Genomic DNA, 26,475 nt, shown 5'->3' on the forward strand with positions numbered 1-26,475 from the left:
CTGCCCCAGCTCTGAGAGGGAGTGAGGTCTAGTGGTTGGGGGGAGGGGGTGTGGAGCCAGGACTTCTGGGTTCTATCCCCAGTTGCGACACACCCTACCTTGCAACGCTGGCCAGGTCCCTGTAGCCAGGCCAGCTCCAGGGTTTTGGCCGCTCCAAGCAGCCCAAAAAAAAAAAAAAAAAAGCCGCAATCGCAGGAGTGAGGGACCGTCCGAGCAGGAGTGAGGGACCGTCCGCTGAATTGCCGCCGAACAGCTGGACATGCCGCCCCTCTCTGAAGTGGCCGCCCCAAGCACCTGCTTGGTAAGCTGGTGCCTGGAGCCGGCCCAGCCTGTAGCTCCCCTTGCAGAAGGGGCTACTGCCTGGGGTGCGGTGAATGGCCCGGCTGAAGCATCATGCAGACTGAGTGCTGGCCGCAGTGTGGCAGGGCTGCTGGGGGCACGCCTGGCACAAGGGCAGGAGAGAGGCCCCCTCCCTTTGCCCATGTCCTGTTGGCCCTTCACCTTCCCCACTGGTAACCCCTGCCCTCCTTCTGCCAGGGCTCAGGTATCTGAGGACACCCCCATCGGCTGGACTCTCGTGACGCTGACATGCATGGACCCAGATGCCAGCAACAGCTCCCTGCGCTACCAGGTGGAGGGCAATCAGCGCTCGCGCTACAGCTTCCGCATGCAGGGTCCACAGCTGCAGGTGAGCCCAGAGGGCAGGGCCAGGGCATGCCCGGACAGTGCCAGTGCCATCTGCAGCCAGCAGGGCACCATAGGGCATGGGGGCTGGATGCCAGGACTCCTGGCCTCTATCCCCAATTCTGGGAGGGGGAGAGGGGCTAGTGGTTAGACTGGGGGAGCGGGTCTGGGAGCCAGGCCTCCTAGGCTTTATCTCTAGCTCTGGGAGGGGGATGGAGGATGGGGGCTGGGAGACGGGGGGCTTGGAGCCAGGACTTCTGGGTTCTATCCCCAGCTCTGGAAGGGGAGTGGGGGCTAGTGGTTAGAGTGGAGAGGGAGGGGGCCTGGGAGCCAGGACTCGAAGTTCTCTCCCCAGTAGGGCCCATGTGGGGTTCAGGGGGAGGCATGGGGACGGCAGGGCCCAGTGGGCAGCCCTGACTGTGAGAGTTTCAGTGTCCAGCCCCTGCACCTCCGAGCTGCCTGGGTTTGAATCCCGTAGGTCAACGAGACCCTGGACTACGACTCAGCTGCCAGTGCCCACTTCCAGTACGTGGCCACCATCCTGGTAACGGACAGTGGGCAGCCCGCCCTGAGCAGTGAGTGCCCCCGCTCCGCTGATCCCCGGCCTGGCCCAGGCCCCTCGGTCCAGTCACACAGTGGGAGCTGGGCAGCATCAGGCCAATCCTGGCATAACCCTTAGCCAGAAGGTGCAGGCATAGGGGACACAACTTCCAGAATACAATGGGGTCACGAGGCCCCTCTTTACCACCCATGGAGCTGTCAACAAGAAACACCCTTTCCAGCCCAGAAGAGCCTGGTCCGGGTGTGTGTGTGGGGGTCGTTCCCCTCCATTCCCAGACAGCTCCCTCACCCACACCCCCATCCCCAGACAGCCTGGCCCCTGGGGGCTGGTACCCCCATCCCTAGAGAGTCTGGCCATGGGGGCAGATCCCCCCGACATCTCCAGAAAGCCCAGTCCCCTGGAGCTCATCTCCCCCCATCCCCAGACATTTAGACCCAGAGGTCTGGTCCCCCCATACCCAGACAGCCCGGCCCTGGAGGCTGGAAAGGGTTCTATCAAAGATTCACTGGGCAATGCTCTGGAACTACTCCCTATGAAACGAGTCAGGACTCTGGGGGAGCCTCCTCTCTCTGAGCATACTGTCACCAGGGCAAGAAGCTTACCCAGCTTCGACCTTCCTGGATCTGACCTCAGAGCATTCAGCATCCCCTTCCACACCGTGCACTTCCCGCAGCAAGTCTGTCTGGGTAGGGCTCCTGGGGAAGCCAGCGGGCCCTGCACCCCAACTCTGCAGTCAGACGTGATTCTCAGCCAGCATGTAGAACAGAAGGTTTATTAGTCGATAGGAACACAGCATAGAACAGAACTTGTTAGCACAGAAATCAGTGACTTTCAGCCAAGTCCATCTTGGGGAGTACTGGGTCTCCTCCTCCCCTTTGTCCTGCTTCCAGAGCAAAAGGTGTCACCTGGTGGCACCCCCTCCTGGGTCTCAGATTACGAAGGGCACCAGTCATAGCATATGTGCAGGTAGTTGGAGCAGCCTCACCTGCCCCACAGGTCTCAGCCAAAGTCACACCCCCCTATTCCCACCACCAAGATATTGGTGCAGCACACAGGGAAACTGAGGCACACACAGTATTCATGCAAAACAGTAAAACTGACATAGGCTCAACAGTAAGACTCACATACAACATAACAAGGGAAAACCCCACTTTGTCACACCCTCCATCCCCAGACAACCCAGCCCCACGTAGTTGACCCCCCTAGCCTCTGTGATGCAGCCCGTGTGCCCGTGCTGGTGACGGTGACTCCGAAGAACGAGCACTCACCTGCGTGCCCAGCCAGCGCCATGTTCAGCGTGCCAGAGGATGCTGCCTTCGGCGACACAGTGGGCCGGGTGAATGGCACGGACCTGGACTACCCCTTCGACAACATTGAGTACAGAATTGCTGGGGGTGCCGGCGCCAGCCCGCCCGCCTTCTATATCGGCCCACGCACCGGTAAGCTGCCATGTGTCACGGAGTCCTCAGGTAATGCTCTGGAACTGCTCCCTACGAAGCCAGTCAGGACTCTGGTGAAGTCTCCTCTCTGTGAGCAGACTGTCTCCAGGGCAAGAAGCTCACATGGCTTCCACCTTCCTAGGTCTGACCTTTGGAGCATTCAGCATCCTCTGCCCCTCCGTGCACTTCCCAAAGCGAGTCCACCGAGGCGGGGTCCTGGGGAAACCAGAGGGTCCTGCACCCCAACTTCGCAGTCAGACGTGACTCTTAGCCAGCCAGTAAAACAGAGGTTTATTAGATGACAGGAACACGGTCTAAAACAGAGCTTGTAGGTACAGGGAACAGGACCCCTCAGCCGGGTCCATTTTGGGGGCAGTGAGCCAGACAATCAAGTCTGCCCCTTACTCCATGTCCCCAGCCAGCTCCAAACTGACTCACCCTCCAGCCCCTCCTCCTCTGGGCTTTGTCCCTTTCCCCCAGACCAGGAGGTCACCTGATTCCTTTGTTCTCCAACACCTTTAGCTATCACCTTGCAGGGGGGAAGGGCCCAGGCCATTAGTTGCCCGGAGACAGTGTTGGCCATTTATGCACACTTGCCCTTTGCGACAATCACACCCCCTTATCCCATCACCTAGAGACTTAAGACCTGCATAGGGGAAACTGAGGCACCCCTACAGTATTCAGAGGAAACATTAAGGACAGTCCCACTTCGTCACACCATGCCAGTCTGCATGGGCCTGTGCTAGCCTCTCCACCTGTCCCTGAGCCTGTTCCCATGCTCCCTGCCTCGTTACCCCTGCACCCGCCCCAGTTACTCCATCCCTCCTGACCCCATTACCCCTCTCCCACCCTGCCTCCTTACCCCTCCCACCGCTCCCATTACTCCATCCCCACCCTGGCCCCATTACCCCAACCCTGCCCCAGCCCCAATTACTCCATCCCCGCCCTGCTCCATTATCCCTCCCCCATCTTGCCCTGCCCCTGTTACCCCTCCACCCGCCCGTTACCCCTCCCCCACCCTGCCCTGCCTCCGTTACTCCTCCCCCACCCACCCATTACCCCTCCATCCGCCCCACTACTCCATCCCCGCCCTGACCCCATTACCCGCCTCACCTTGCCCTGCCCCTGTTACCCTTCCATCCGCCCCCATTACTCCATCCGCGCCCTGATCCCATTACCCCACATCCACTCTTATTCCTCCACTCCTCCCGCACCCTACCCTCCAGGCTAAGCCCCCTCCCCACCTGACCCTAGCCTGGACCCTGAGTCCCTCTCTTGAGGAGCCCAGGCTGTGGGTTTCTCCCCAGAAAGTTTCTGCATGGCTCCTTCTGTGTCATGCAGGTGAAATTCACGTGCTCGGGCCCCTGGACTACGAGAGCAAGCAGGTCTATATCCTGACTGTGCAGCTGCAGGATGTGGCCAATGATGCAGACCCACGGCACCAGCGCAGGGTGCTGTGTGACATCACCATCCAAGTGCAGGTGATGCTCCGCTGTGCGCCTCCTGGCCAGACCCGGGGCCGGTCCCACAACGCATGTGCGCCAGGGGGCTGGTTAAGGTTACTCAGGCCATCTTAACTTTGGCGTTCCCTAATTCTGGAGCGCTTGGCTCTGCCAACGCAGGGTGTCCTCGGCCCAGCAGTTTGGTCTGTGCCGTTCCAAGGGTTCAACAGGAGAAAACGGATCAAATCCCATGCAGGTATCTGCTAGGCACCTCGGATGCTTGGGTTCAGCCCCTGGCCACAGGAGGGCAGTGTGCTCTCTATTAGCACAGGGGTGCTTTGCCTTTCCACAGTGCTCAGGCGTGGGGGGGGGGGTAGCTCTGCGGAAGCCTCCCTGGTTATCCCTCGAATCGGCCCGCTCTTCCCATGAGCCATAACAGCAGCCAGGCACCTAGAGCCCTGGGGTCCCTGGCCAACCCTGCCAAGGCCCAGCCGGGAGCCCTCTGCCAGCCTGTGCCCGGTGCATGGCGGGGGCTCCCAGACTCGCCTGCCTCCTGAAGTGGAGGGATGAGGCTCTGCCACATGGCTGAGGTGGGAACCCTGGTGGGTGGAGAGCCCAGACCAGGCTGGCTCTGCTGGGCGCTGGCCCAGTGTGGCGGACGCAGGGACCAGGCAGCCTCAGGGTCCCTCCAGGTGGTGATGAGGTTGCAGGAGGCTGTGCTGGTGCTCTGCAGGGACAGGCTCTTCGTGGCCTCGGACCCAGCCCACCCGGTGCATTGGCAGCAAGCTCCCCAGCTCTGACCAGAGACAGAGAGCAGCATGGGGTCCCTCTGCGCCCCCCCCCCCGGTGGGCTTGACAGAAGCTGGGGGGAGGAGGGGAAACCAACAGCCCATGGGCACCGTGCCATCCACAGCTCTTTGGTGGAATCAATAGAAACATGGGTTACAGGCTGCTGCCAGCGTGGCCCTGCCCACACCCACTGGCAATGGGGCTGCCCCTGGATGCCGCTGGGTTGGCCCTGCCCGTGTCCACCAGCAATGGGGCTGCCCCTGGAGCGTCACAAGCTGCTGCCTGGCATGGCCCTGCCTGTGCCCACCAAAATGGGACTCCCACCCCACCTCCCTCCTCTAGCACATGTCTGCCTGGCAGGAATGAGAGGTGAATCCATGCTGGTTGCGAGCGCAGTATAGGGCTGTGACACACACAGTACTGCTCTGGCCCTGCCAGCAGAGGGCAGTGCCCTGGCTTAGCATGCTGTCACTGTGTATGTGGAATGTCATGCTGCCCTGGTGCCCAGGGTCTGTCCTGCAGCCTAGTTCACAGGAAGGAGAGCTGAAAATGTGCCTGGCTCAGGGATGGCCCATTGCCCTGCCCTGGGACTGACCTGCCCAGCCAGGGGAATCCTGATCCCACCCTGGGCCCTGAGTGCCACTGCAATGCCACCCTTGCCACAGCCCTAGGGTGGCTGTTCCCAGCACAGGCCTCTGTGTGCCCCCAGGACACCAATGACCAGCCCCCGCGCTGCACGCCCCCATTCCAGGAGTTCTTCATCTACTCCACCCGGGACCCCAGCCTGCCCCTCGCGCAGTTGCAGTGCTCTGATGAGGACAAGAGCACCGTGCTGCCCCTGACCTACACCCTTGTGGGAGGTGAGTGGGTCCCGTCTCCATGCCCCTGGCCTAGCACAGGGCAGGGGTCATCTCTGTGTCCCTGGCCTAACCGTGGGAGGGGGAGCTGGGTGTCTCTGTGCCCTTGCCCTATCTGTCGGGGGGAAGGGGGGGCGGTGGCTCTGTGCCCCGGCCTAGCCTCGGGGGGGAGGGGGAGGAACTGGGTGTTTCTGTGCCCCTGTCTTACCTGTCAGGGGTGGGAGGGAGGGAGGAGGCTGGGTTTGGGCCTCGTAGGGGCTTGCGTCTCAGTCCGCGCTCTGTGGGGACCTGGCAGGGCCTCAGAGGTAGTGTCTGCAGTGGGCATATGGGGGCTCTGTGGTGGGGCAATGAGGGGGGGCTCTCTGCAATTGGGGTGTGGGGCAGCATCCCCTCCCCACTACTCCCCCGGTGGGCGGTGGAGCCCGGGCTCATCAGGGCCTTTCCTTGCCAGGCAACACCAATGAGCGCTTCCGGCTGGCGGGCAGCACCCTGCTGCACTCCGCTTTCTCCTACCCACCCGACAGCATCCGTGAGCCCCACATCTTCGAGCTGCTGGTGGAGGTGACGGACAGCCTCAGCGCGCCTCGCCACAGCACCACAGCCACACTGGTCGTGCACGTGACGCCCTGGGCCACTACCACTCCCAGCACCACCACTACGCGCACAGTGAGCCAGGGAGCTCCGGGGTGCCCCCAACTCAGCCCCTGCCCATCAGCCTGCTCTTTTCTCCTGGGGTGGCCATATGGCCCAGGGTAACTCCCCCACCCCCCAGCATGTTCTGGCCCCCCAACCTGGCTGCCCCATGGCTTCTGTTGCCCCTTGTCTCCCCCCCGTGTCCCCTCTGGAGGGCTGCTCCTACCCCCATTTGTTGTGGGCATGGCCCCTGGCCTTGGCAAGGGGGCAGGGATAAGCCTGCAGCTGAGGTGCCTGCTGGAGGGCTGGGCGGAGCCTGCGCTGGGATGTGGGGAGCAGTCTCCTTTCCTAGGGCTCCAGTCTGTTTCCTGGAATCACCCCAGAGCCCATGCTGTGCCAGACTTTCCCGGCACCCCCCCTTTTCTGGCAGGGTGTCAGGCACAGGGATGCAGCTCTGGCAGGGTGTCGGCTGCAGGGATGTGACACGGTGCCCCAAGCCATGCTGAGGCCCAGTGCCCCATGTTGCAAGTGCATGGAGCTACTTTGTCCCATGAGAGCACAGCCCACAGAGCTCCCTGCCCCACCATGACCACACCCCAACTTGACAGGCCTCCCAGCACTTTGCTCTCTGCTAGCAGACCCTGCAGAAGAAGCCGCTAGTTGTCACCCGCATCGAGCGGTTCTGGGCACCCTCACCCTGGTTCGTGGCGGTGCTGACCGTCTCCATGGTGCTGCTGCTGGTGGCGCTGGCATGGCTGTCGTGGAAACTCCTGTGCAGGTGAGTGTTGACATGCAGGGCAGCATAGGCTGGGCTGCCAGGCAGGACACACCCTGCCATGGCCAGTGGCCACCTGGCCGGGAGGGGCCTTCAGGGCTCCGTGTTGCGGGTCACCCATCTCTGCCAGGCACAGCAATCCACCCGGCCCCTGCTCCTGGCCCCTAGGACAACAGGGGCCCAGACCTCTGCCCTCCCCAACTCACCACTCTCCACTTCCCTGTGTTCCTCATTGCAGGCCTGCTCCAGGCAAGTCAGCGCAGCCACTCCTACAGGACAGGTGAGAACCTCCCCACACACCTCTGGGCACCATTGGGGCACTGGCCCAGCCTGAGGAAGTGCAGGGGACCCAGCCCTAGAGCTGGGGGTTGGGAACCCCATTGGAGCAAGTCCTGGGCCATGGCCATTCCTGTTACCAGATTTGCCCGTTACTTTGGGGTATGCTAATTTATTAGGTTTCAGAGTAGCAGCCGTGTTAGTCTGTATCCGCAAAAAGAACGAGGAGTACTTGTGGCACCTTAGAGACTAACAAATGTATTTGAGCATAAGCTTTCGTGGGCTACAGCCCACTTCATCAGATGCATAGAATGGACCATATGGTAAGAAGATATATATACATACAGAGAACATGAAAAGGTGGAAGTTCCCATACCAACTCTAAGAGGCTAATTAATTAAGATGAGCTATTAGCAGCAGCAGAAAAAAAACTTTTGTAATGATAATCAAGACTGCCCATTTCAGACAGTTGACAAAAAGGTGTGAGGATACTTAACATGGGGAAATATATTCAATTTGTGTGATGACCCAGCCACTCCCAGTCTCTATTCGAGCCCAAATTAATGGTACTTAGTTTGCATATTAATTCAAGTTCAGCAGTTTCCTGTTGGAGTCTGTTTTTGAAGCTTTTCTGTTGCAAAATTGCCACCTTTAAGTCTGTTACTGAATGACCAGAGAGGTTGAAGTGTTCTCCTACTGGTTTTTGAATGTTATGATTCCTGATGTCAGATTTGTGTCCATTTATTCTTTTGCATAGAGACTGTCCAGTTTGGCCAATGTACATGGCAGAGGGGCATTGCTGGCACATGATGGCATATATCACATTGGTAGATGTGCAGGTGAACGAGCCCCTGATGGCGTGGCTGATGTGATTAGGTCCTATGATGATGTCACTTGAATAGATATGTGGACAGAGTTGGCAATGGGGTTTGTTGCAGGGATTGGTTCTTGGGTTAGTGTTTTTGTTCTGTGGTGTGTGGTTGCTGGTGAGTATTTGCTTCAGGTTGGGGGGCTGTCTGTAAGGGTTACTCTTCTGGGGGGGGCGGTGTTCTGTAATTCTATCAATATAGAATATTGTGTCACTTGTGTTTTCATATGGAGCTCTACTTCTCCCTGCTGCAAGTCTCCTCCCAATGGAGCTATCCTGCAGGATCTAGGTTCCCCAGGGCTGGGCTCCTCCAGCCCCAGAATCAGATGAACACACACACACACACTAACAGAGCAAGTCTGAGTGGACCAAGTCAATCAGCACTCTCAAGCTGACCCCGTATATGGTCCTGGACTCAGTGGGCTGGGCCAAGCAGCACTTCCAAGCTGCCACCCTTATATGCCACAGGTACTGCACTGGAACAGAGTAAGCCTGAGCAGGCTGGGTCAAACAGCACTTCCAGGCTGCCACCCTCGTATGTCACAGGTTCAGCACTTCCCTATCCCCACTTTCACATTACAATTGTTCTGGTAGTAACCCACTTGATGAGCAAACCCCACAGGATTTTTGGGCGCTACAGGGACCTTTAGCTTAGGTAAGAGGAGCGTTGCTGCAGAGTAGATTGGGGAGCCAAAAACACAAAAGAGTAAAGTTCAGAGAGAGGGAGGGAAGCAACCAGCTTAACCATAAAAGTTATTGAATAATAGTGATAACCACACAAGGAGAGTCTAAACAAACATAACAGTTACATTATTAAAGATTATGGAAGTCAGATATAGAAAACTATACTTGAACAAACAAGTCAGGGTTAAAAAGTTATACATGAAAAGAAAACAGAGGGAGAGAGAGAGAGAGAGCTGGGGTCTCACCACTCCATGAAGCTTGAACTGGTCAGGGTTCCCAGGTGGTGGTGGTAGCTGAGGGTCCGGAGTGCTGGAGACAGGCAGAGTCCCCAGCACGATCAGGCAGGAAAAGATGAAGTCCCAGTGGAACTGATGCAGAGATTGGATCCAGGCATCAGAATACTTACTTGAGTGTGAGTAGGGGTTTTTGTAGGGAAACAACAAGGGAGAACACTAGATTTGTTTATGGGTAAACTGATGACTCAAGGGTTTTCTTTAGGCTAGACAATAGGAACTGATCATTCCTATGATTGGTGATGTTTCTTCAGGGAGCTTACAATGCAATTAGGCAGCTTCAGTATTTTGGATATCAATCAAGGATTCATTACTAGAATTGGTTTGATAACTGTGAGCTGGGTGTGTGCAGGCGTAGGTTCGTTAACATCTGGAGCAGAGATCCCCCATGATGCAGTGCTTCCCTGCTTTTCTGGTCCCAGAGTTCCGTGCGGTAATCTTTGTTCTCCATTCTGTATGCTAATGGAGATGCCTCTCTGTCCCATCTTTGATGCAGATGAGCTAGGGGAGTACGTCTGGAGGGGGTTAGGTGTGTCTCCCACTGCCTTTTCTTTGCTTTCTGTAAATCTTTCCTCTGATCTGTTTTGGTTCAAGCACAGGCTGGGGCGGAGGGGGTCCTTCATCAGTCAGACAGGCTAGATACTGCATCCTGGTTCCCCAAGAACACAGAGCTAACTGGTATCATTTCCTAGGGAGGGGGATCCGCTCTGTCTCCGGGGCTGGGCTGCATGGGGGCTAGACATGCTAAACTGGGACTCAGCTGGCAGACAACGGATCCATCTGGGAGGGGCTGTGCCTTTGCCATGGGTTGGTACTGACCCTGGGCCCTTTGCCATGGTAGGGGTGCTGCGCTGCTGGAGACATTAGAGCTATCTCTGGCCAGTGTGGGTACTGGGTGCTAGGCTGCCCTGCTAGAGCAGAGGCTGGGACAGTCCCACAACAAATGGCACCTGCCTCCCATAGGGCCCTGCAGCTCCCAGGGGGCTTGGCACCCTACCACACCATGCTGTTTCCCTATGCCCCTCTCAGAGTGACCAGCCCTGTGCACCACAGCCTGCCCTGGTGCCTGTTGCCTGGCATGGGACCCAAGCCTCACCCGAGGAAGCTGCTTGTGCTCCATAGCCTGAAGGCACTGATGACAGGGGCTACCCCACTGCCAGGCTGGGAGCTCCAGTGCCCAGCTCCAGTGCCTTGGTGTCCAGCAGAGGGTGCCCAGGCTCTGGGAGGGGCACACACCAGCGCAGGTGGTAGGGGCCTGGCTCTTTGGGGTCCTGCCCTACATGGGGCCCATGCCCTGACTGTCCTCTTACCCCCCTCAGGGCCTCGTCAGACTCACATGTGGCAAAGAACAACGCAGCCCCGGGAGAGCTGGACAAGGAGACAGGCCGCGCCAGCGACCTCAGCCTGGTACAGATGCCTTGTCCGAGCATGTGCCAAGCAGGAGCCCTGCCAAGGCTGCCCCCAGAGCACTGCCCCCAGCCTGTGCACCTGCCAGGCCCCCACTGCCACCTCGCCCCCTGAGGCTGGCACAGCCTGCGGTTGGCATAGCCCACGACAGCTCCCCCAAGATGTTGGGCGCCTTCCCCAGGCAGAAGGACCAGTTTGCGTGCCTTCCCTGTCCCCAGCACCCGCTGCTGGCTCTGCCCCCCCCCCAGCGCACCTGCCCCGCCCCCCAGCACCCCCTGCTGGCTGTGCCCCCCAGTGCGCCTGCCCCACGCCCCCCAGCACCTCCTGCTGGCTAGGCCCCCGAGTGCACCTGCCCCACCCCCCAGCACCTCCTGCTGGCTGTGCCCCTGAGTGCAGCTGCCCCGTCCCCCAGCACCCACTGCTGGCTGGGCGCCTGCCCCGTCCCCCAGCACCCCCTGCTGGCTGTGCCCCCCAGTGCGCCTGCCCCGCCCCCCCAGCACCTCCTGCTGGCTGTGCCCCCGAGTGCGCCTGATCCGCCCCCCAGCACCCCCACTGGCTGTGCCCCCAAGTGCACCTGCCCCGCCCCCCAGCACCTCCCGCTGGCTGTGCCTCCGAGTGCGCCTGCCCCGCCCCCCAGCACCTCCCGCTGGCTGTGCCCCCGAGTGTGCCTGCCCCGCCCCACAGCACCTCCCGCTGTCTGTGCCCCCCAGTGTGCCTGATCCACCCCACAGCACCCCCTGCTGGCTGTGCCCCCGAGTGCGGCTGCCCCACCCCCCCAGCACTCCCTACTGGCTGTGGCCCCCAGTGTGCCTGCCCCATTCCCCCCTCAGTGCCCCTGCCCCGCTCTCACAGCACCCCCTGCTGGGGGAGGTTAGTGTTGCCCTATCCGTACAGCTCTGGCTCTCAGGTGGAGTTTGGGGCTCTGCACTGAACAGTTACGCTCTGCTCTTGTCTCCACAGCAGGAGCAGTTTGATGGCCGTGCCCAGGACCCCAGTGAGTGCCAGGCCCTGGCCCTCCCCCACCTCCTCCCAGCCACTGCCAGCTCCTTATCCTCCCCCACCTCCTTCCTTGTAGTGCCAGCTTCCTGCCCTCCCCCACTTCTTGCCAGTCAGTGCCATTTCCCTGCCCTCCCCCACCTACTCCCAGCCTGTGCCAGTCCCCTGTCCTCCCCACACCACCTCCCCGCAGCCAGTGACAGCCCCCTCCATTCACCTGCTCCTCCCAGCCAGTGCCAGCCTCCTGCCCTCCCCAACCTCCTCCTAGTACGTGCCTGCCCCATGCCCCATGCCTAGTTTGCGTGCCTTCCCTGTCCCCAGCACCCGCTGCTGGCTCTGCCCCCCCCCCAGCGCACCTGCCCCACCCCCCAGCACCCCCTGCTGGCTGTGCCCCCCCAGTGCGCCTGCCTCACCCCCCCCCAGCACCTCTTGCTGTGCGCCTTCCCCCAACCTCCTCAATCATTGCCGCTGTCTTGGGCGGCATTTTGGCGGGGGGGTCCTTCCTCCGTGGCAGCAGTTGGGCTGCCGCTGAGGACAGCGGCAGGACTTCAGCGGCAGCTCCTTCGAGTCAGGCCCCGCGGTGCCTAAAGCTGGCCCTGATGCCAGTACCTATCAAAATTGAGTGATCCTCTGGCTGGCGTTCTCAATAGCCAGGGTAGGGATTGACCTGTGCATGGAGACTGTGTTATCATATCATCTTTGGGTGTATAATCCTTCCAAATCAGAGGTGAGGCACATCAGCAGTGTAATATGAAGAGGCTTACATCACTTATGCCCATTCTATACTTATCTTGTGGGGAGTTCTGAATCTTTTGGATATCATACTGACACCTTTCACTCAAAATATTTGCTTGAAAGCTTTCCTCAACTTAACAGGAAAATGAAAATGCCTCTGATGTGCCTCACCTCCTCCCAGCCTGTGTCACCTCTGCCCTTCCCTCACCACCTCCCAGCCAGAGTCGGCCCCCTGCCCTCCCCGCACCTCCCGTCAGCCAGTTCCGGCCCCTACACTCCCCCCACTCCTCCCAGCCTGTGCCAGTGCGACGGTGCTGCCCTGGGAGCCAGCTGAGGTCACTCAATCAGGGTGAACTGCAAACAAAACGGGGCAGACAAACCCCAAACACTGGTGGTTATTCCAATACTTAGATGTACCAAGCCAGCACAAAACAGCTTCTATAGTACCTCACTGGTTACTCAGAAGTCCAAACAACGCAGTTCCCCTAAAGTGCCCAGCCTCAGGCCTCTGTCCAGACACACCTGTCAGATATGATGATGATTACTGAAAATCTTATCTCATCATATAAAAGAAAAGGTTCTTCCAATCCCAAAGGATCAGCCACATACCCAGGTTCAATTATAACTTAGATCTTACCCCAAATACACGCTATAGTCAATTCTTATTAACTAAACTAAAATTTATTAAAAAAGAAAAGAGAGAGTGTGTTGGTTAAAAGAGCAATATACATACAGACTTGAATTCAATTCTTGAGGTTCAGATGCATAGCAGAGGTGAGCTTGTAGTTGCCAAAAATCCTTTTAGATATAGTCCACAGGTTATAGTTCAATGTCCATATTCAGGGTGGCTCCAGGCAAAGACTGGGGATCTCAATCCTTGTGGCTTAAGGTTTCCCCCTCTTGAAACCCAAAGCAGATCTGAGATGCAGCAGGATCGTGTCCCAGGGTTCTTATACATTTCCAGCAGTCTTTAGGCCTGAGAAAACAATAGGCTTAATTCTCCTTCCAAACATCCTGGCAATTAGCACAGGGTAATTTATCCATTAAACAGTTCAGATACAGGTTACCACAATCTTCAAAGAGACATATAGACATTAATACTATTTCACTCAAGTATCATCACAAATGTTAATATTTCTTTTTTTGATCTTTGAATTTAAAACTATAGCAATAGACAAGACTTGTTTGCTTACATCACAAGCCCTGAGCAAACATCTACCCTTTTACCTCTAACAATGCAGACTTGCATTTCAAAACTCTATTCATTTACATATCGTCCTAACCAGTCCTTAAGGTTCACCCATGTGTCAGATCAGTCTGAGTTAATTAACTCTTTCTGGCCCTGTCACCTTCCAATGATATATTATATTACACTCATAACGTCATAGCCAGTCCTTCCCCCACTCCTCCCAGCCAGTGCTACCCCCTGCTCTCCCCTGACATCCTCCTAGCCAGTGCAAGCCCCCTGCCCTCCCCCCACCTCCTCCCAACCAGTGCCACCCTCTTCCCTCCCCCACTTCCTGCCAGTCAGTGCCAGCCCAACCCCCTTCCCTCCCAGCCAGTGCAGGCCCCCTGCCCTCCCCTCCACTTCCTCTCAGCCAGTGCAGCCCCCTGCCCTCCACCACCTCCTTCCTTGCAGTGCCAGCTCCCTGCTCTCCCCCACTAAGCGAGAGGGCATGGCTGGAACCAGGGCTTTGCAGGTGAGACGCCATCCCATAGCAGACTCTTGCCCCCTCTCGGGTTGTGAGGGGAGAGCTGTGCATGTGGGCAGGGGTGGTCAAAGGGCCCATCGCCCCCTCACTTTGGAGAACTTGAGCACGTCTGGGGCACTAAGACAGTTGAGCCCGACCATAGGGGCGGCCATGCCACATCTGAGTGCGGGCCCTTGGGGCAGGGGCAAAGTGTCACTCCCACTTGGCCCCTTTTGATCACTCATGTCCCCGCCACATTACAGCCCTTCCAGCCCCACAGCCTGTATGCAGAGCCGGGCGGCTGCCCCTGGCAAGAGCCCAGGAGGGATGTGGGCCCTGCCCAGTCTCATGTGTGCTGTGCTTTCTGTCTCAAGTTACAGGTCAGGATTACCTCTTCAACAGCAGCACCGGAGCGCGCCGCTGGGTCTGAGCAGACACTGCCCCCCGGGTGTGAGTGGGCACCCCGCCCCATGACGCTCCCCCACCCTGCACTGGGTCATAGCAGACACCACCTGCCTTGGTCTGAGTGGACACAGCCCTCCCCCTCCCCCCCACTGCTACCCCCCTGCACTGGGTCTGAGCGGGCACATCCCGCCCTGGGTCTGAGTGGTCACAGCCTCCCCCCTCCCCCCATCCCCGAGTCCTCCCAGCACAGCCTCTGCGGACAGACCATGGCTGTGTCCCTAGAATGGGCCAGGCTGTAACTTTCTGCTCTGTGCGCTAACCAAGGACCATCTGCGTGGGGTCCCAGACACCCAAAACACCCTCCTACTTGTACCATGCCGGCTGAGTCACTACAGTGCCAGGGGCGCAGTGCTCCCTTTGGGGGTGCAGGTCTCCCTCAGTGCCCATCGCAGGGGGACTCGCTGTGGGGAGCTTACAGAAGCAGGGGGGCTGGAGGCTCCAAGGGTTGGACCCAGGAGGTGATGAAGCTGCGTGTCTTACCATAGGCAGCGAGACCCTAAAGGGGCTGGCAAACTGAGGGGTCCTGCCAGGACAGCTCCAGAGCCAGGAGGCAGGGTTCCACCCAAAAGAAGCGAAGTCGTCTTGGGGAAAAGGGGTACCAAGTTAAGCACCAGGTTCACTGGCCATTTGGGCCCGGCTACAGGAGAAGGTTTATGGGGCCAGCCATGCCCCATGTCATTCACTGCACCAAGCCATGCTTGGGAAAGGGGAAGAGTCATCTGGGCGCCACCGACACAAAGGGCCGTGGCTCAGGCCAGAGGCGCTGAGAATGGTGTTCAGGGGAGGAATCTGCTAAGGTGCCAGTTGGATTTTAGCTTTAAAATCTAACAAATGGACTTTGCGAACTGGAGAAGGGCCCTGGCTCACAGTGTTCAGGATAGCAGCACCTGGCACGAACCAGCCCCCTCTGCACCCCTGAGCAAACCAATGGCTACTAGTTACCCGCAACTGTCCTGAGCAAACCGCCAGCCCCCCACAAAAGTGTCCTGAACCAAACACCAGCCACCAACCCCACCTCCCAACTGTCCTGACCAAAACACTAGCTGCCAACGCCCCCCAACTGTTCTGAGCCAAACACTGACCACCACTCCTCCCCTAATTGTCCTGAGCAAAACACCAGCCACCACCCCCCACGACTGCTTTCAGAAAAACACTGGCCGCCAAACACCACCCATACAATGGTCCTGAGTAAAACACCAGCTGCCACCCCCCACAGCCCTCTAAATGTCCTGAGCAAACCACCGGCCACTAACCCCACCAACTGTCCTGAGCAAAACACCAGCCGCTAACCCACCTGTGACATTGCACTCCATAATGTTTTATGGAAATATGCTTATGAGTGTGAAAATAATGTAACTGGAATATGCTTTATAGAAAAGGTCTCTTTACAAAGCTTATAATCTACTGAGTGTGTTCATCCTATTTGTATGTATGTATATATCATTCTTGTATCGGAAGCTAGAAATATAAAGTATAACTCTGAGGTCCTATTGTAATTACGCAAAGTGCGGGCCATTAATGGTGGTGTAGAATCTTGATGGCTCCCATTGACTAGAACAATTGACTGTAAATGGCTCTGTTTACCTGCAAGCCTGCCTGTATAGGTGTAGACCAGCCCGTGGGTAATGAAAAATGAGGTCTTACAGGTCCTGATACTGGAATCAATCTTAAACCTGGTGCTTTTCCATTTTAGAAGGAGGGGTGGGGATCCAGAGAGACAAAAGATTCCCACCTTGTGCCAAAGCTATAAAGGGGGTGGAACAGAAAAAACAAGGTCCCAGTCATGAGAAAGCCCCTGCTTTTCACCTAAGATGCCTGCTGGAACTAACAAGGACTGTACCAGGGGAGAGGATTGGACCCAGACTAGGAAGGAGTTTAGTCTGTGAAAGAAGCTTTTGGAACATCTCTGAGGGTGAGATTTACCTGTAAACAGTTTCTTAATACATTAAGCTTAGACTTGCATGTTTTGTTTTATTTTGCTTGGTAACTTACTTTGTTCTGTCTGTTATTACTTGAAACAACTTAAATCCTACTGTTTATGCAATCACTTTTGTTTATTGATTAACCCAGAGAAAGTGATCAATACTTGGGGGAGCTGTGCATATCTCTCTATCAGTGCTATAGAGGGTGGACCCTGTATAAGCTTTATACAGAGTAAAACAGATTAATTTGGAATTTGGATCCCATTGGGAACTGGAAAAAAGAACAGGAGTACTTGTGGCACCTTAGAGACTAACAAATTTATTAGAGCATAAGCTTTCGTGGACTACAGCCCACTTCTTCGGATGCATACCATTGGGAACTGGGTGTCTGAGTGCTGGAGATAGATGACCTGCTGAGCAGTTTTTGGTTAAAGTCTGCAGCTTTGGGGGCATAGACCAGACCTGGGTCTGTGTTGCAGCAGTCTAGTATGTCTCACTCAACATACAGGAGGTTCCCAGGCTGGCAGGGAAAATCATCTCAGAGATAATCTCAGCACTTCAAGTGACAGTTCCAAGGAGTTCTCTGTGACCGAACCCGTCACATCGCCCCCCATCCCGACTCTCCTGAGCAAACCACCAATGCCACTCAACTGTCCTGAGCAAAACACTGGACACCCCCGCCCTCCCCCCGAGACTGTCCTGAACCACTAGCCAACAGGACCCACCCCCCAACTGTCCTGAGCAAAACACCGGCTGCCAGCACCCCCCCTTTCCTGAACAAAATATCAGCCACCAGCCCCCACAACTGTCCAAAGCAAAACAGCTGCCATTCCCCCATTCCTGACTATCCTGAACAAACCACCAGCTGCCAAACCCCCTCCATCTATTCTGAGCAAAACACCAGCCGTCAACCCCCCACAACTGTCCTGAACCAAACACCAGCCACCAATACCCGCCCCCGCGACTGTCCTGAACAAAATACCGACTGCCAACCACTCCCCGACTGTCCTGAGCAAAACACCAGCCACCACCACCCACAATTGTCCTCAGACAAACAATTGTCCTCAGCTGCCACCCCCCTGACTGTCCAGTGCCAAACACCATCCACCTGCCCCCCCCCATTGTCCTGACCCAAACACCAGCTGCCAGCACCTCCCAACTTTCCTGAGCAAAACACTGGCCCCCAGCCCTCCCCCCAGAATGTCCAGAGCGAAACACCATCTGCCAGCTCCCCCAAGCTGTCCTGAGCTAAGCACCAGCCACCACCACCCCACCCCAACTATCCTGAGTAAAACACTGGCTGCTAACCTCTCCCGCCCCGCACTGACTGTCCTTGGCCAAACACCAGCTGCCAACCACCACTTCCAACTGTGTTGAGCAAAACACTGGCTGCCAACTCCCGCTCGACTGTTCTGAGCCAAACAGCAACTGCCACCCCCCTGACTGTCCAGTGCCAAACACCGTCCACCAGCCCCCCCCAATTGTCCTGAACCAAACACCAGCCGCCAACCCCCTTTCCGGATTATTGTGAGGAAACCACCAGCAGCCTATCCCCGACAAATGTCCTGAGGAAAACACCAGCCCCCAACCCTCTCTCCCTGATTGTCCTCAGCAAAACAGCACCCCCCCCCCCCCCCCAACTGTCCTGGGAAAACCACCAGCCGCCAACCTGCCCACTGTCCTGAGGAAAACACCAGCCGCCAACCCCCTGTAGCTGTCCTGGCAAACCACCGGCCACCCCCATCCGACTTTCCTGAGTCAAACACCAGCTAACAGCCCCCCACACACACCTCCCCAACTGTCCTAAGTAGCCCTTCGGCCACCAATCCCCACCCCCAACTGTCTTCAGCAAAACACCAGCTGCCAACGCCCCCAACTGTTCTGAACCAAACACCGGCCACAAATCTCCCACTCCCTGGCTCTCCTGAGCAAATCACCTCCCCCACCCGACGACTATCCTGAGCCAAATACCAGCCACCAGCCCCCCCCCCACTGTCCTGAGCAAAACACCAGCCGACAGTCCCCTCAACTATCTTGAGCAAAACGCCAGATGCCCGACCCCTCCCTCCTGACTGCCCTGCACCAAACACCATCCATCAACCCCCCCCCCCCCGCCCGAACCAAACACAAGCCCCCCACCCCCCTCCCAATGTCCTAAGCAAAACAAACACCCCCGCAACTGTCCTTAGTAAAACACCAACCACCAATTCCCCCCACCCCTCACCGACTGTCCTAGGCAAAACACCAGCCGCAAGCCCCCCCACTCTCCAGAGCCAAAAACCAGTTGCCAGCCCCCGTCCCGACTGTCCTGAGCAAAACACGAGCCGCCAACCGCCCACAACTGTCCTGAGCCAAACACCAGCCATCGAACCCCACCTGTGACTGTTCTGAGCAAACCAATGGCAGCCAATCCCCCCAACTGTCCTGAGGATAACACCAACCGCCAACTCCTTACAGATGTCCTGGGAAACCCCCGGCCACCCCACCAGACTTTTCTGCGCCAAAAACCAGCCGACAGCCCCTCCCCCGCACCATAACTGTCCTGAGGAACCCACCAGCCGCCAACCTCCCACCCAGATTGTCCTGAGCAAAACACCAGACACCAGCCCCCAAACTGTCCTGAGCAAAACACCAGCTGCAAACCCTTCACCCACCCACTGCCCAGAGCCAACCACCAACCACCAACGCCCCTTCAACTATCCTAAGCAAAACACCAGCCGACAGCCCCGCCCCGCAAATTATCCTGAGCAAAATGCCAGTTGCCTGCCAGCCCACCCATCAACAGTCCTGAGCGAAACACCATCCGCCAAACCCCATCCCCCGACTGTCCTGAGCCAAACACCATCCGCCCCCCCCCCCCCCCCCCCCCCCCCCCCCACCCCCCCCCCTCCCCAGCCAGCTCCAAACTGCCCTGAGCCAAACACCGGCCGCCAGCTCCCCCGAACTCTCCTGAGCCAAACACCGACCACCACTCTGCCCCCCCACCCGCAACTGTTCTGAGCCAAACCCCAGCTGCCAGCACCCCCTGACAGTCCAGAACCAAAAACCAGCCACCAGCTCCTCCCTCGGCTCTCCAGAGATAAACACTGTCCGCTAGCCCCCCCAACTACCTTGAGCTAAGCACCACTCACCAACCTCCAATCCCGACTACCCTGAGCAAAACATCGGCTGCCAACCCCCACTCCCGACTGTCCTAAGGAAACCACCAGCCTGACCTTAAAAACCTCTACAGAAGGAGATTCCACCACCTCCCTAGGTAACCCATTCCACTGCTTCACCACCCTTCTAGTGAAAAAGTTTTTCCGAATATCCAACCTAAACCTCTCCCAGGTGACTCTCTCTTTCTGCATCATGGTGGGCTTATTCTTTAGGGACTCCTCCTTTCCACCGCCTGACCAGCTGTCCACAAATTTGTGGCCCGCTGCCCTGCGCTCTGCAGGTCCTCTGGCTTTTTGTCCCACAACCATATTCTCAGGTCGGATGGGCAATGTTCATACAGTTGCTCCAGTACAGTCAGTTTAACCATGTCCTCCTCACTCTGGGCCCCATCTGCCCACTTATGGACATATCCCTCCATTCGGAGGATCAGTTCCAGATATGTGCACTCAGGGGTTTTGCGCTAACTTCTGAACTTTTTCCGGTACACCTCGGGAGTCATCCCACACTTGTGTAGTAGGGCCTTTTTGAACAGGTCATAGTCCCCTGCCTCCACCCCTTCCATTTGGCTGTACATCCCTATGGCTTTGGGGTCCAGTAACGGGGTGAGAAACTGGAGCCCATCTGCAGGGTCTACCCTGTGCAGCTCTCAGGCCTTCTCAAAGGCTATCAGGAATTCATTTATGTCCTCCCCTTCCTTAAACTGGGACAGGATGTGGTTATCAAAGCTCCATGCAGTCTTGGGTCCCCCTCAGTCACCGCAGCAGGGGGCTCTCTGCTTCTCAGCCTTGCCAACTCCAGTTTATGCTGCCACTGTTTTTCCTGATCCTCCCACTCCTTCTCCTGATCCTCCAGATCTTTCAGTTTGAACTTCCTCTCCCATTCCAGCCGCCTCAGCTCCAGCAATGAAGAGCTCTGCCATGAGGATCCCCTGCTGGCCACAGTGGTCACAGTGCCCTCGGCGTTCGCCGGGCTCCTTCCAGCCCCTCCCCTAGCGATAGGTAGGAGGGACCTCGGAATGTGCTCAGCAGCAGTCTGACCCCTCCCAGCCGGGACAGACACGGGTGCCCGTGCTGCATCTGCCAGGCTGCTTCCCTCAGAGACAGGGATCAGCTCCTCTGAGCAATCTTCCTCCTTCAGCTGGGGAATCAGTTGTGCTTTGGTGAGCTTTCCAATGCACAGGCCTCTCCGCTTGCACAGCGCGACCAGGTCCCTCTTAAGGAGATAGTTATATATCTTCCTGCTGTTCCCATGTTGCTGTGGACTTGCAGGCCTGTGAGCTCTCAGCTCTCCACAGATTCCAGGAAGAACCCCTTCTGTGCCAGCCCTTCTCCAGGTCACCACCTCTCTCCCAGGGTCAAGCCACAGACTCCTCCACCCCTGCAACCACTTACCGCGGTCCCCAGGGGGACCCTGTTACTGCAACAGTCCTTCTCGCTGGTCATACCCTCCCAGGGGTTAAGCGTAGCTTCTCCACCCCCCGAAACCGCTCCTCTCTGAGCCTTCAGCATGCCTGGTCCTCGTTAATCCCCCTTCATTTTACTGCTCTCCAGTCACTTACTGCAGGAAGTGCTATCCACGGGGTATAGTACATCTCACCACTGCCACCAGTTGTCATGAAGTGTGGGGGAGTCAGGTCCCCACCCTGACTATCCTGAGCAAAACATCGGCTGCCAACACCGCCCCCAACTGACTGTTCTTGACCAAACACCAGCTGCCAACTCCCACTCCCAACTGTCCTCAGCAAAACACCGTCCACCAACCCCCCAGTCCCTGACTGTCCTGAGTAAATCACCCCTCCCTGCCACACACTCTCCTGAGCAAAACATGTTACACTGATAAAAATACACAGGATCTTTTCAGGGGACAAGGCAATATGCCACGTTTATTATGAGAACACAACTTTATTTATAACCAATAGCTAATATCTACAAACACATACACACACACATCAAATGTTCTGCAGCTGCTTTATCGTTATCAGTCCTGAACGTAGCTTGAGTCCATAGCTTGAGTTTGCAGCTTGAGTTCACAGCTCATAGTGGCTAACTGGCCAGAAAAGCCAGGCATGAGGAAGAACTGGGTCTCTGTCGGGCGAGCACTGATGCCTTTAGATGTTGTCAGCAGATCGTTACCTAAAGTCTTCCATCTTACCCATTCTTTTTATAGGCTTTAGTTTGAACAAGAGTCTTGCTGTGTCACATTGCCTCTGGGTACTGTGTGACTGATCACTCGTCAATTGCAGATGTGACTTTCAGCCTTGGACCTGACTTTGATGTGGTTTCAATTGCACCTTTGTTCTTTTCTTTTAGGGTGGACTCTTCTCACTTTGTCAGGGCTGTTGTCTGCATCTTCAGCCGTTGGTGCGTGTTTGCACTTCACTTTATCAGGACAGGCTGGGGCTGGAGGTTGATGCCATCACCCATGCATACCTCATTCACACATCTGAACTAAGGCCTTGTCTACACTTGCAAGATAGAGTGCATTAAATTAGCCCCGGGCACCCTAATTCCTGAGGTGTCCACACTGGCAAGGCACGTAGAGCACCCTGACTCCATGCCTGGAGCACCCCCGGTACAGCACGCAGCTGTAGCTGTGGGGAGGTTGTCATCGGCCAGGTCCAGCTTCCCATGCACACCGCGTCAGCAGCCCTTTAAACAGCCAAAAGCACACTCAACTGTCATTCTGCACCAACTCAGCCTGTTGTTGAACCACTCGTTGCTGCTGTCAAGGCTCCCTGTGTAGGGTTTCATGAGCAATGGTATTAAAGGGTAAGTAGGGTCTCCAAGGATCACAATGGGCATTCTGACTTCCCCTATGGGGATATTCTGGTCTAAGAAGTCCCGGCTTGCAGCTTCCTGAACAGGCCGTGTTCTGAAAGATCTGTGCGTCATGCACCTTTCCGGACCAGCCTGCATTAATGTCCATGAAATGCCCAAAGTGATCCACAAGTGCCTGGAGAACTATAGAGAAATATCTCTTCTGATTTATGTATTCAGAGGCTAGGTGGTCTGGTGCCAGAATTGAAATATGTGTCCCATTTATCACCCCTCCCCATTTCTGCAAAGCCAGACACAATGTCACGCATGTTGCCCAGAGTCACAGTTCTTCTGAGCAGGATTGAATGAATGGCCCTGCAAACTTGCATCAACAAAATTCCAATGGTTGACTTTCCCACTCCAAACTGGTTAGTGATCGATCAGTAGCTGTCTGGAGTTGTCAGCTTCCAGATTGCAATAGCCACCCACTTCTCCATCATCAGGGCAGCTCTCAATTTCGTGTCCTTGTGCCCAGGGTGGGGGAGAGCTCAGCACACAGTTCCATGGAAGTGGCTTTTCTCATCTGAAAGTTCTGCAGCCACTGCTCGTCATTCCAGACTTGCATGACAATGTGATCTCACCACTCAGTGCTTGTTTCCCAAGCCCAAAAGCAGTGTTCCACTGTGGTGAGCATGTCCGTGAATGTTACAAGCAATCTCATCTCATCTGCGCTATGCGAGTCGACATCATCCTCGGACTCCTCACTGTCACTTTGTAGCTTAAGGAGTAACTCGACTGCAATTCGTGAGGTGCTGGCGAGACCCATCAGCATATTCCTCACAAGTTCAGGATCCATTCCCGCAGACCAAAAGGGAAGACAATGCCCCCTCGACAGTTCTGAGCCAGGTGTCCAGCGCCAAACTCCATCTGCCAGCCCCCCCCAATTGTCCTGAACCAAACACCAGCCGCCAGCCACCATCCTGACTGTCCTGAGGAAAACAACGTCTGACAGCACCCCCACGACTGTCCTCAGCAAAACATCGGCGGCCAACCCCCTGCCCTTCACCTGCACCCCCCCACTGACGACTCTCCTGAGCAAAACACTAGCCGCCAGCCTCCAGCCCGCAAACTGTCCTGCGCAAAATGCCACTTGTCCCCACCCCCACGGCCGACTGTCCTGAGCCAAACACTGGCCACCAAACTCCATCCCCGACTGTCCTGAGCAAACTACTGGCCGTCAACCCCCACAACTGTCGTGAGGAAAACACCAACCACCAACTGTAATAATGCTGCCTTTGGTGGGACACTTCTGAATCAATTCAGGACAAATTGCTTAGAGCAGGGCAGTCACAGCCTAAGGCTGGGTTCCTTTACACACCCAGGCAAACCAAACCAGCCAAACAGAGAAGACTTTGGTTTTACCCCACTAGCTAACCATAAGTCATACAAGCAATTCCCTTAGACACTCCAGTTTCCCAGTTTCACCACCAGTGCCACTCGTTATGGGGACGAATGGTTATGAAAACCAATACCCCCCAGTAAAAGAAAAAAAGGTTATCCCCATCCCAAAGGACCAAGCCCCAGACCCAGGTCAATATACAAATCAGATCTTACCCACAAATCATGCTGTTGCCAATCCTTTAGAATCTAAAATCCAAAGGTTTATTCATAAAAGGAAAAAGATATAAATCGCTAGAAAGCTAGAATTGGTTAAATGGAATCAATTACATATAGTATTGGTAAAGTTCTTGGTTCAGGTTTGTAGCAGTGATAGAATAAACTGCAGGTTCAAATCAAGTCTCTGGAGTACATCCACAGCTTGGATGGGCCATTCAGTCCTTTGTTCGGAGCTTCAGTTTGTAGCAAAGTCCCACTAGAGGTCATAAGCAGGATTGAAGACAAAATGGAGGAGATGCAGCAGCCTTTTATAGCCTCTCTCCTGTGGGTGGAAACCCCTAGGTTCTCCTGTGTTAAGATCACAACAAGATGGAGTTTGGAGTCACATGGGCAAGTTGCATGTCCATGCATGACTTTACAGGCCGATGCCATTGTTTATGTTAGTTTGAATGTTCCCAGGAAAGTTCAGGTGTGGATTGGCGTCTACCAAAGTAATTAATTATCAGTTAAGTGTTTCTTGATTGGGCACTTATTGAGAATAGTCCCTGTGACGGGTTGAGTCACAGAGACCCCCTTGGGACTGTCACCTGATGTGCTGGGACTATCTCTGAGCCCGTTTTCCCTGGCAGCTTGGGACTTCAGTACCTTGCCTTGTTTGAGCCAGACACTATTGCCTGCCGCAAACACAGATCCAAGTCTAAACCACGTCCCCCACAAGCTGCAGGTTTAACTGCAAACAGCTTAAGAAGTGCTCCTGTCTCCAGCACTCAGAAACCCAGCTTCCAATGGGGTTCAAACCCCAAATAAATCCATTTTATTCTGTATAAAGCTTATACAGGGTAAACTCATAAATTGTCTGCCCTCTATAACACTGACAGAGAGAGATGCACAGCTGTTTGCTCCCCCATGTATTAATTACTTACTCTGGGTTAATTTAATAAGTAAAAAGTGATTTTATTTAATACAAAAAGTAGGATTTAAGTGGTCCAAGTAAAGACAGACAGAACAAAGTAAATTACCAAACAAAATAAAATAAAACACGCAAGTCTAAACTTAATACAGTAGAAAACTGAATGCAGATAAAACTCATCCTCGGAGATGTTCCAATAAGCTTCTTTGACAGACTAGCCTCCTTCTAGTCTGGGTCCAGCAACCACTCACACGCCTGTAGTTACTGTCCTTTGTTCCAGTTTCTTTCTGGCATCTCTTGGGGTGGAGAGGCTATCTTTTGAGCCAGCTGAAGTCAAAATGGAGGGGTTTTCCAGGGTCTTAAATAGACTTTCTCTTGTGGGTGGAAACCCCTTCTGCTCTCCTATGTAAAATCCCCTCCACAAGATGGAGTTTTGCAGTCACATGGGCAAGTCACATGTCCATGCATGACTTAGTTTTTTATAGGTCAACGCCACATTCCCAGGAAAGCTCAGATGTGGACTGGTGTCTTTAAAAGTCCATTGTCAGCTTAAGTGTTTCTTGACTGGACAATTACTGAGAATAGTCTTTTCTCAAGAAGCTGACCAAATGCTTCACTGAGGCTACTTAAAATCAAACAAGTACATAGCCAATATTCATAACTTCGGAGACAAAAATGATACATGCATATATGAAAATAGGATGAATATATGCAGAAGAACATAACCTTTGCACAGATATGTTACACGTCATATCTAGCATAAAACATATTCCAGTCATAAGCATATTTCTATAAAGCATTATGGGGTGCAATGTCACAGTCCCTTCTCAAGAAGCTGACCAAATGCTTCACTGAGGCTACTTAGAATCAAAACACATTGAGATACAAGTACATAGCCAATATTCATAACTTCAACTACAAAAATGATACACACATACAGACAGCATAATCATAATCAGCAAATCATAACCTCTCCATAGACACCAACCTCCCATCCCGATAGACCTGAGTAAAACACCAGCCACCAGCCCCCCCACTGTCCTGAGCAAAACACCAGCCGACAATCCCCGACAACTGTCCTGAGCAAAACACCAGCCGCCTACTCCCCTTCCCGACTATACTGAGCAAACCACCAGCCGCCAACCCCCCCAACAGTCTTGAATGAAACACCAGTCGCCAGCCCCCCTAAAACTGTCCTGAGCAAAATACCAGCCCAGCCCCGCACAACTGTCCTGACCCAAACAACAGGCACCAACCCTCACCCCTGCTGACTGTCTGGAGCAAAACACCATGCACCAACGCCCACCCCAACTGTCTTTAGTAAAACACTGACCGCCAATGCCCCCCACACCCCCCACTGACTGTCCTAAGCGAAACACGGGCTGCCACCCACCCTCCCCCAACTGGGTTTGTGTGTGTGTGTGTGTGTGTGATTGAATGCATATACTAACTGTTAAAAGAAGAACAGGAGTACTTGTGGCACCTTAGAGACTAACAAATTTATTAGAGCATAAG

General features: G+C 55.4%; 1 protein-coding gene across 1 annotated transcript in view; it reads left to right on the top strand.

Annotated features, from left to right (window-relative positions):
• CDHR4 (cadherin related family member 4) overlaps positions 1-14,561 on the top strand; it is a 29,324-nt gene extending 14,763 nt beyond the window's left edge. The window contains exons 10-20 of the mRNA XM_034777848.1: positions 538-688; positions 1,163-1,259; positions 2,467-2,685; positions 4,027-4,166; positions 5,626-5,776; positions 6,225-6,439; positions 7,045-7,184; positions 7,420-7,461; positions 10,622-10,709; positions 11,670-11,703; positions 14,506-14,561. Of these exons, the coding sequence (XP_034633739.1) occupies positions 538-688; positions 1,163-1,259; positions 2,467-2,685; positions 4,027-4,166; positions 5,626-5,776; positions 6,225-6,439; positions 7,045-7,184; positions 7,420-7,461; positions 10,622-10,709; positions 11,670-11,703; positions 14,506-14,561 (1,333 nt within the window). The remainder of the gene's footprint in view (positions 1-537; positions 689-1,162; positions 1,260-2,466; positions 2,686-4,026; positions 4,167-5,625; positions 5,777-6,224; positions 6,440-7,044; positions 7,185-7,419; positions 7,462-10,621; positions 10,710-11,669; positions 11,704-14,505) is intronic.
• The last annotated feature ends 11,914 nt before the right edge of the window (positions 14,562-26,475 follow it).

This window comes from Trachemys scripta, chromosome 7 (assembly GCF_013100865.1).
Source record: "Trachemys scripta elegans isolate TJP31775 chromosome 7, CAS_Tse_1.0, whole genome shotgun sequence".
Taxonomy (NCBI): domain Eukaryota; kingdom Metazoa; phylum Chordata; order Testudines; family Emydidae; genus Trachemys; species Trachemys scripta.